Source organism: Pollachius pollachius, assembly GCF_949987615.1.
Source record: "Pollachius pollachius genome assembly, chromosome: 10".
Lineage (NCBI taxonomy): Eukaryota > Metazoa > Chordata > Actinopteri > Gadiformes > Gadidae > Pollachius > Pollachius pollachius.
Genome location: NC_136943.1, coordinates 8431046 through 8441125, shown reverse-complemented (window position 1 = coordinate 8441125; position 10080 = coordinate 8431046). Strand labels below are relative to the sequence as shown.

The 10080-nt window shown below is 41.6% G+C and overlaps 2 protein-coding genes across 3 annotated transcripts; one reads left to right on the top strand and one right to left on the bottom strand.

Moving 5' to 3' along the window:
* The first annotated feature begins 450 nt into the window (after positions 1-450).
* zdhhc15b (zDHHC palmitoyltransferase 15b) lies at positions 451-3821 on the top strand. The gene is made up of 11 exons (XM_079745180.1): positions 451-591; positions 939-965; positions 1070-1164; positions 1299-1419; positions 1892-1961; positions 2241-2273; positions 2374-2494; positions 2650-2782; positions 2919-3045; positions 3226-3341; positions 3681-3821. The coding sequence occupies exons 1-11, from the start codon at positions 474-476 to the stop codon at positions 3716-3718; spliced, it is 999 nt and encodes a 332-aa protein (XP_079601306.1). The 5' UTR covers positions 451-473; the 3' UTR covers positions 3719-3821.
* uprt (uracil phosphoribosyltransferase (FUR1) homolog) lies at positions 3744-10050 on the bottom strand. 2 transcript variants are annotated; one of them, XM_079744247.1, is made up of 8 exons: positions 9826-10050; positions 9444-9674; positions 9240-9282; positions 9090-9159; positions 7682-7744; positions 6977-7138; positions 6308-6406; positions 3744-6032 (listed from the first exon to the last, which is right to left on the bottom strand). In XM_079744247.1, the coding sequence occupies exons 2-8, from the start codon at positions 9671-9673 to the stop codon at positions 5926-5928; spliced, it is 774 nt and encodes a 257-aa protein (XP_079600373.1). In that variant the 5' UTR covers position 9674; positions 9826-10050; the 3' UTR covers positions 3744-5925. The 2 variants fall into 2 exon arrangements, with proteins under 2 accessions (XP_079600373.1, XP_079600374.1); XM_079744248.1 differs by having other exon boundaries at positions 9867-10050.
* Positions 10051-10080: the final 30 nt, after the last annotated feature.

Genomic DNA, 10080 nt, shown 5'->3' with positions numbered 1-10080 from the left:
GCAGTTTCTCTAAAAAGAACGCACATAGTTGCGTTCTTGTTATGTCTGTTACGCATGCACTGATGGATACAACGAGAGATCGTCTTTTCTAGGTGTTATTGTCGCTTCCATTTAGAGTCAAATCGGTTTTGATGTTGGAAAGGTGCGCAATGATGCAAACATAAAAAAGTAATTGACAATTCGCCTCAAATGCAATAAAAGTACACAGTAATTTGTGTTAAAATGTAGGGAGTAAAGTTAAAAGTTGCCAGAAAAAGAAATACCTAAGTAAAGTACAGATACCTGATAACTGTACTTAAGTACAGTAACGAAGTACTTGTAGTTCGGTACTTCCCACCATCTGTATGTCTTATTTGTGCATTGTAGTTCTACCTGGAAATCCTGTTAATCGCTCCCAGACAGCCTTATGCGATAGATTGTATTTCCCAGGAATGGTAGTCGAGTGCAGATGACGCTAGAGGTTTAGATGGACTATGGCTCTCTCCAGAGGTTTGAGATTCTGTCAAAGGGTTTTCTCCTGGATACCAGTACTTATAATAACCTCCGTGGTGCTTTGGTCGTATTATGCATATGTGTTTGAACTATGCTTGTGTAAGTATGCCGTTTTCATTGTATGTGTGTTAATGCTGAATACCTGTGTTGACTAAATAACGCCGAAGATCCGCAGAAGCTAGCAGCTCCTAAAGCGGAAGTATTGGATGCGGTGTTCTTTCTGGGAGCTAACTCCCCTTAATCGGCTTTAAACAAATTATATATATATTTTAGAATGATATGTCATTATTTGATATCGCCTTTGATACAAGACAAAGGGTCTATTGTTGATGCAGTCGACCTAGTTTAGCCCCCTCATCAGTGATGCACTGTCTCAAGTTTTTCTCTCGTTGCATTAGATTGTATTATTGTACTTATTGTACGGCTGAATTTATTATCTTTTACAGTTACAATCACCAACACGTTTGAAAAGGGTGAGTTCTGCATTGGTGAACATAGTCCCCCACAATGCCATTTTATTCAAAAGCACAACAGTTATGTTCAACCTAAATTATATTGCGTTGTGTTGTGCTTGCAGTGGCCTACCTTCTGGTGTTCCATGTTTGTTTTGTGATGTTTTCCTGGACATACTGGAAGTCAATCTTTACTCCACCTGCATCACCATGCAAAAAGGTAGCGCTGATGTTCTCCCTCGGATAATTTTATTCTCCAATAGTGTTGATAGCCTTACTTGCAAGCCATATTGTATGTCATTCATAGGGACTCATTGGGGTTGGTTTACAATGTGTTTATGGTTGTTCCCCCAGTTCCAACTGTCTTACTCTGACAAAGAAAGATATGAAATGGAAGAGCGGCCAGATGCTCAGAAACAAATACTGGCTGAGATCGCAAAGAAATTACCTATTTTCAGCCGGGCACAATCTGGAGGTAAATTACTAGTTTTCTTTAAGATTAAGTCATGCAACATAATTATAAAGATTCAACGATGGTACAATAAATGTATTGTGCAGTAGGTGAGTCTTTAATTTGACTGAGTAGTAGTTTACTATGAACTGGATGAAAAGGCAGGGGACCTCCATTTCACCTTCATGTGAAATGCAGAACTATTATTGGGTGTCATGGTTTAGATCTACAACTACAAGCCCCTTCTTGTACACCTGGTCATACCACTACACAGCCACACTATGTTGAAAACTCAGAAGCAAGGCGATTAGGTGTTTGTGTGTGTGCGTGTGTGCATGTTTGGTTGCGTGCTGTCCCCTCTTGAGGGTAATCAGCCAATGTTGTTCTTTCATTAGTACTGATGGCTCCTACAAAGTTATAGGGCTGCAGGAAGTGGGTGAAGGGTAAGCTCAGCTCAAATGTCCCCTCTTTCAACTGGCCATCTTCTTGCCTCTAGCTATCAGGTTCTGTGACCGATGCCAGGTGCTGAAGCCTGACCGCTGCCACCACTGCTCTGTTTGTGAAACGTAAGTCTGCTTTTCCCCCTCCAATTCATTTGTCTCGAGATATTGCCTCGGGCAAGCTGATATTTACTGGCTAGGGACTGTTGCTATAATTAGAAGGTTGGTTATCGCGGTGCTGGAAAGAAAAGGCCAATAAGGTTTAATGAAGGCAGTGATGTTGAAAGTCAGATGAAAAACAATCACTGGGTGGATAATCATAGGGATTTTTTAATATATAAATACATATATATTTTTTAACTAGTCACTATGATGCATACTAATATTTTCATTCTATTTTTTCAGGTGTGTTTTAAAAATGGACCACCACTGCCCTTGGTGAGTGGCAACAATCATTTGCTTTAACTTTTATGCCATTTTTCAAAATCTTTTTGATGGAAAAAAAAAGGTTTTATGATAGCATCTTCTTTCCTTAAAGGGTCAACAATTGTGTGGGTTTTTCCAACTACAAGTTCTTCCTACTCTTCCTCTCCTACTCCATGGTGTACTGTGTGTTCATAGCCGCCACAGTATTTCAGTATTTCCTGAAGTTCTGGGGGGTGAGTGTCTTCTATTTTCTACTTTTGAAGTGATTAGAAGCCTTGCCAATCAATGATGCCGCACGGTTGAAGTGAAATGTGTGGGTGTGTACTAAGCAGAGGCTATTTTGCATTGTGTATTCTAGTTAATGCATTTCTCTCACTCTTATCCACAGGGGGATCTTAAAAATGGGCCTGCAAAGTTCCATGTGCTCTTCCTCATGTTTGTAGCACTCATGTTCTTTGTCAGTCTAATGTTCCTCTTCAGTTACCACTGCTGGCTAGTGTCCAAGAACAGATCCACCCTGGGTATGGCTTTTTACATATTTAAGTTTCCCTTTCCTCAAATGTCCCCCACGTAACACATCTCGCATGCTCTGATAGTTATGGAGGAGGAAAACAAGGTGAAGTATTCCTCACACTAGTGTCCCTTGTGCTCTACCAGAGGCTTTCTCGGCTCCGGTGTTTGTTGGTGGGCCAGACAGGAACGGTTTCAACGTGGGCATGCATCGAAACTTGGAGCAGGTGTTCGGAGAGAACAGGAGACTGTGGCTTCTTCCCATTTTCACAGGGTAATTGTTCTGTCAACAAGATGTATTACATGATAGCTTCACATTGAGTTGTTTCTATTTCTGGAAGGAATCTGCGCCTGTCGTTTTTAAACTAGAACAAAGAAGCTGGGAACAAATGGGGATTTGGGAATTGTTCACAAGACCTTACACCTTGTTGTTGTTGTTATTTGTATTTAACAGCCAAGGAAATGGCCACTACTTCCCTCTGAAGTGTCTAAATGAATCCCATAACCCATTACTGGCTAATGATGAGATGTGGGAGGAGTCTGATGAGGGGTCAGATGAGGGCAGCATTGGTGAGCATTTTTTTGTCTCCTGTCTCCTGTAGAAACCGTCCTCAAAATGTTTGTGACTGTTTGGTTCTATCTTCGGTTCCCTACTACCATCTGGTGGTCCGTTGCAATACATCGTCTGACCAGCAATACATGTAAAAAAACAACCAACCCAGGCTAGCTTTGAGTACTTTAAAGCACTCTCAAAAAAGCAGATTTAATCTGGTTTACAACACTGATGGAGCCTTATTCTCAGAAGGTCCCTTTTTTAGGCGTAAACTTTGTTGGGCGTTCAATAGGACCCCCGGTCCATTAATGTTCCTCAGGATGGCGTATCTATAACATTTTTATGTTTGTTTCCAGATGGTGACCCCTCGGTTACCATTGAAATGGAGCACTAGAGAAGTCTGCCCTCAAGTGTTACAGCACTAGATACAGAAGAGGACATAGGATACCATCCGTCAGTCATGTTTTATAAAGGCAAATGCATTCCCAATCCTGTGGACCTTCGACAGACCAGCTGGACATTTCCTTCTCAAAAGGAGCCAAAAGTGTGGATGGCTCCAGCAGTTCCTCATAAAGAAGTGTTTACCCAGGTATTCTAATTGAATCATGGAGAGGGGACCATGTGGTCAACCACGGCATTACTCTTCATGCATAGATGCAACCACTACAGTAACACCTTTATTCTACTGGAAGGACAGATGGAAGAAATCTACTGGTGTTCTTTAGGCACATGCATTATTAACTTTCCCGTCTCACCCGTTGTCCGCTTGTTTTAGGACCTTCATCGATTGTTAACTGGAAAAGGTTCTGGGGAAGTACAGCACTGTGTTCTTTTCTAATTAGATGCATAATGTTGCACCTAGCTGGTGCAGGGTATTTATTTATTTTAACATGCAGTATTGATGTGTGAAGACTCAAGAGATTTAATGTTATCCAGTTGGTCTCACAGCAATTACAAGTGGGATTTATTTTTTAAAGGAAAAACCACGGCATATCATACCTTACTAGAGCTGAGCTTTATCTGTGCCTCAAATAATGTAATGTATAAATGATTCCCAAATGATGCACTCTTTAGGTTATTGTATAAGACCTCTATCACATTGCTCTGAGAGGTTGGAGCAGTCAGATTGGAGTAGTCTGACACATCTGTGGATCACATGGAGCAAAACCTTGAAATTCTAGGAAAGTTCTAGTACAGGTCCAATGAAACACTGTATATTTGGGTGAGTCCCCGGAGTAGGCAGCATAGCTTTTATAAAGTGAAGGCGGTACATGAATATCTGTAAGGGAACCTCTACTCATTAACATTGCTTTTCTGCAGCTTTGAAACACAAACTAATATTTATGAGGATCAGACTGGTAACATTCAGTTCACCGTCTTTCGACCTTACAGCTTGTTTATAGTTTTTTTCGTCTCGTTTATAATTTTTAAGATGACGGTTGATGATCCATGTCCACTGGTGGGTATAGGTCTTTTTGAACTGCTTAAATCGTTTCCAACCTCAATGATTTGTTCCCTGCTCACTGTACACTAAATCTACTACATTGCGATTTACTTCCAGAGTGCCCTTTGTTTCTGTTTTCGGCAAGCCAAACCATGTGATCAAACTGCATGAAGATCATGTGATCTTATCACGTGTTTTTATTTTTAGCTGTGGTGTTTGAGAACCTGTGTAGAGGTATTACATGGATGTTTTTATGTTATCTATTTATTGATATAATATGGTATTGTTAGAGGAATTGTGCTTCTTCCCCCCATAAAGAAATTATTGACTCATGAAATACTGCAACCATGTTGATTATGAAATATTAGGAGATTTAATTTTCACAGGTAAACATCACACCAGTTTCTTGTAATCTAGTATTTAGGTGTTTGCGGATAGCAGTATTGCTAGCAGTTCATATGATCCCTTTTAGCAGTTTTTTACTCAAGTAATGATCGTGGGACCCTCCCTTTTGATAACACCCCCGGAACATCTAATACTGATACTGCTTGACTTGCTGTTCAGTTGAGAACATATCAATCAATTGTTTGATTTATCTGGATGTAACCTGTTAAAATAAATTCAGTCTACAAGTGCTCTAGTCAGTGTTGTAGTCTTTATAACCAAGATTTCACACGCACGACAAACAAAAAACTAAATTAGTACAATATTTGGAGAGTCCTTTGGAGATCCAGTAAGCATATTTGGCATAGCGAGGAGGAAAGCATAACCATACATTCACACCGCCAAACAAACTTTAGGCTGAGTCTAAAAGTAAAGAAAACTTTACCTAGTCAGGCACCTAGTAGTGTACCTGATTAGGTGTCAACAACCTACAACACTGAAAATCTGCATAATGCAACTGTCTGCTCAACCTTGTAGTTAGCTGTGACACCGCACACCCCACTGTTGCCATGTGTTGCTGGGCAACCAATTGGAAATGGTCACTTTGTAGTTGGCGGTTGTGAATGTACGGATTCAATCTTTTAATGAGGAGGCCCAGTGAGAAGGGAAAAAAGTGTTGAAAGCAGACAAAGCAAAGAACAAGATGCATAAAACAAACACCTCAAACCGCTGCCATGCCAAAGCATTCCTCTGGTTGTCCCTGAGTTCAGCGGTCAGTCGGTACCGAAGTACCGTTGTCCAAAATGTGTAGGCGCCACGGGATGCACTTCAGTTGTCAGGATCGTTATGTCTGGGAACTCCTGGATAATGGATTTAGCACCTTGGGGTACAGAGCATAGTTTTAGAGTATGTTTTGTAAGTTCTTGAAACGGTTTAGACATTTTCGAAAAAAGACTGAATACAAAGAAACCAACTTTTCAAATATACAAAATAAAACCATTGAGTTCATCAATAGTTCCTGATCAGATTACTCAGTCAGTGATGTGTACACTAGTGGTGTGAACATATCATACACGTAGATAGTGGTAGGGCCTAGAGCCTGAACGGTGAACAGGAGATGAGGGGTAGCCAGTGTGTTGGGATCAGCGGTCATACCATGAGGGGTGGAGAAGAGGCTGAGGAGGATGATGTGTCTGGGCTGAACGCCGTGCTCTATCAACACCCTCACTGCTTCTATCACGGTGTTCCCCGTGCCTGGGGGGAGAGAAGTCTTTCAGCGATGGCTGGAACAACACAACCCCCTGCCAGGAGGGCACACTGGTTGCCCCCGTGATCTGTTATTGTTATCGTCTTGCAGCCAGGGTCCTGCTCTGATAGGTTAAATGAAACATTCTTCTTAGATCCACACGAGTCTTCAATTAGGGAGGAGTGGTGGAGAAAACGCTGCTTCGTTGTGAAAGCGAGAGGCCATGCTTATTAGGAATCTATTCCTGGAGACATTCATTACGCTATTCAGCAGCTTGCCGGCCATCTCAGAGGCAGTGTCTAATTTTCCCCATGAGAGCTGTAATTATTAACGGAAGGGAATGCCAATGTATGATGGAGAAATGAACAACATGCAGAGATGGTCAACACATTTTATAATACAATTTGAACAAGTTTTTTTTTCCTTCCAACGAAGAAACAAACGTGCAACAATTCCATGACATTATATGGGATTATTTAAAGTTCTGCCAGAGTGGGTAGTCAACCACTTTTGAATCATCATCCACACAAGCTAAAGGCCACAGGCTGTGTGCACAGCCTGCACCTCCCACCACTTACTGAGGATAGGATACATGAGCAGGACCTTTCTCCTGTAGATATCCGGGGGAAACTTGGCGTAGTACACCTTGGCTTTCTGCGTCTCCTCGTCGCTTTGGATCAGAATCTTCCCGATGCGAATGGACCGGCAGCAGTCTCGTAGGCCCTGCTCCATGGCCTCGCCTGCAAGGAGAAAAGCGAAACGCTGTGGGTAAACTAGACGAACACGTCGGGGCCTGTGCTCTTGTATGTGATGATACGATACTGTATCGCATAAATCTCTGCACTTCCATCATCCTGTCCTGGGACATGACTAAATTACGTCTATGGATCCCAGATGTTTCCCTGCTGGGATTAATAAAAGTACATCTTATGTTATCTCATCTTACTCTCTTCCTCCCCATACCGTCAAAATAGATGATTCAATATCATATTACAATGTCATATAACGAAGAGAGGACAAAAAGGGAAAAAAACACAGAGTTTTCACTTGAGATATTCTCCTCAGATAGTTTGTTGGTGACACTATTAAATTGACTTATCAGTACAATACAGAACAACCGCACAAACAGCATCCAAGTAAAGGGGTTAGAATAGGGCTGTTGGGTCTTGAAAAAAGTGTCTTGGGTGTGCAAAGTACCCACATGGCCGACCTAGCAATGGAATTTAAATAGGAGTCTAATTCAGCAGGTATGAGATATTCAAGACTCTTATCCCCTGACTTACCACTTCTCATAATGCTGACTCCGCAGTTCCCTCTTTCAAACTTGACACCGTCATACTTGTACCCTTGGGGAGGAAAATAAAGAAGAGATAGAGAATATTCTGGATGGGTATAGGTGCTTAAGGGGGAAGAAATTGTGTTAGTGGCCCTTTTACAGTTTGAAGGGGTGGGGGGGAGTGACTTTGAATACCTTATTTAGAACATTTGGAACAACCTCACTCTGAAATATATAAGGGAGTGCCTCCCTGCCTGCTCTCAAAATGTCTTTATCCAACAGCTAGCTTCATTCCCCTACAACAGTGTATGACCATTAGCACCACAGCTAACCTACAGTTAGCTGTGGTGCAATGATACATTAATGATGAGTCAGACTGACTCATTACCAATGCAATATGTGACACCTACGGTCTGCTAATGCTGCATTGATACACAGGCTTATTAGGCTTGGGTAATTCCACTTTTTTTCCCGAATTTTATTTTCTCCAGAATTTCTTTGCTTTTGCAATGTCCCATAATACGGATCAGTGTGTTTGTCGAGTTTATACACTCATCTGCTGATCTGTTTCCCCTGTTATGCCCTACCAATCAAGACATATATTGAAAACATGAAATCCAATAGACTTGAAATCAATAATTTAATTGATTGAACATTGCATCATTTGAAACATCATAACTTGATTTGACCAACATGCTCACAATAATTTCCATTTGTTCTACTGTGGATAATAATCTTAAAAAGGTACTGTATGTATGATTTATTATTGCCTATTTAATTTAAGCGTAAGTAGGGCGTTACTCATTCTGACCAATCAGGGCATCTCTTCCATGATTGATTCAGGGATTACATCTTGCCTGTCAATCACAGGTGGAGCTAAACGCAACACTTCCCAATAGACACAAATATGAAGCAGGAGGGAGTAAAGAGGGAAGGGAAGGGTTGTTTAGTTTCAAAATATTGATACTTTCTCCTCTTTTCTGTTCTCTCTCTCTTTACAAATCAGCACCTTAATGTCCAGCTTGTGTTATGGACTATGGCAAATAAAGAACATATTACAGAGTTTGGCTATCATCTATGGGCTATTAAACAATGTGGAGTTCTTGTTAAGACCTACTGTCGAAAGACAACAGAAAATATACAGCATAACTCTTTCATATCAGAAATGGCTTTTGATTGGGATTTGTTTTTCAACCTAAGCCTGGCATGAGAAGGTAAGTTGTACATTTAGGGAGCATAAATACAGTCTGTATATAGCTTTGGTCATGGTCACATGTTACATGGCAGGGAATACACTAGCCTTGAGTACATAGACCATATTGCAAACATGTAACTCTGTAAGGTTGCTGTTGCACAGGATCCTAACATTACTTCGACGTGCAACACCCTATTTCAAGGCTAGGAAAGACACTCACCTGTTGGAGTAATGACAGTACACTCTGAGTAGGGAAGCTGATTAAGTCCCTCCTCAACCACTAGTCTGATCTGTCAGGGAAGAGATGTTGAATTAAAGTGTGGTTTAAAATAACTGAAACAACACAACAACAACCAACTCGACAACTTACCAGTCGATCAGCACAAAACACAAAGTCCCCTCTGCTGGTTGATCTGAAATGGTCCATAAAGTCTTTATGAGGTCAGGTTTGAGTTATCGTCCGAGATTCATTATGGAAAAGTCTGCGATTTCAATGAGCACCACAAAGTGCATCATCTTTACACATAATTATATGATAATAATATGTTACACAGAACAAACGAAATTGACTCACTTGTCTCTAATTATAGTTTGTAGTTCACGGATCTGGTCGTTCAAGGGAAGCAGTTTAAGCTGGGGTCCTAAGGACTCCTGACTCTCTGCCTGTATACTGACATTCTCTGATCCAGAGTTGGACACCAAGTCAGGAACACTGCTGTCACTATTGTTCGCAAACCGCACTTGCTTCATGGGGTGCTCTTGGCCACTGTTGACATTGTTCATCTGCTGATTGTGGCATGGCATCCTGAAAACGATGTGTGTGTGGGGGGGGGGGTGGGGTGGGGGGGGGGGGGGGGTGGGAGGGAGAGGGGAAAGATAAAGCCCTTTCCCCAAGATTTGGGAACAACGTGTCGGTCTGAGGCTAATTTTATTTCACTGCCGTTAGATCCACTGACCTGCTGCCTTATGGAGACAGCCACACACAACGTGTCCTTACTTAGCTTGATTCCACTCGGTTGCTTGGGCGTCTTGTCAGGCTGTGCGGACGGTACAACTGCGTCCTATAATTAATAACAGCCTCCTCATTCACAACTCGAACTACGGTTCAATCGAGATGGCTCGATACCATAACAGTAAAGGCTTGATGACAGCGATACATCCAGTAGCTCCGGTGCTAGCGCTCGCATGGACAGTGAAAAAAAATTACCTTG

Bases quoted from the DNA above. Each gene is read 5' to 3' on its own strand.
- uprt (XM_079744247.1), bottom strand. From the start codon at position 9,673: ATGCCATGCCACAATCAGCAGATGAACAATGTCAACAGTGGCCAAGAG. The intron at 6,407-6,976 runs GTAAGTGGTGGG...CTCTCCCCCCAG, and splicing joins GCTCATGTATCCTATCCTCA to GCACGGGGAACACCGTGATA. The intron at 6,033-6,307 runs GTATGACCGCTG...CTGTACCCCAAG, and splicing joins CCTCTTCTCCACCCCTCATG to GTGCTAAATCCATTATCCAG.
- zdhhc15b (XM_079745180.1), top strand. From the start codon at position 474: ATGGCTCTCTCCAGAGGTTTGAGATTCTGTCAAAGGGTTTTCTCCTGG. The intron at 1,962-2,240 runs GTAAGTCTGCTT...CTATTTTTTCAG, and splicing joins CACTGCTCTGTTTGTGAAAC to GTGTGTTTTAAAAATGGACC. The intron at 2,783-2,918 runs GTATGGCTTTTT...GTGCTCTACCAG, and splicing joins CAAGAACAGATCCACCCTGG to AGGCTTTCTCGGCTCCGGTG.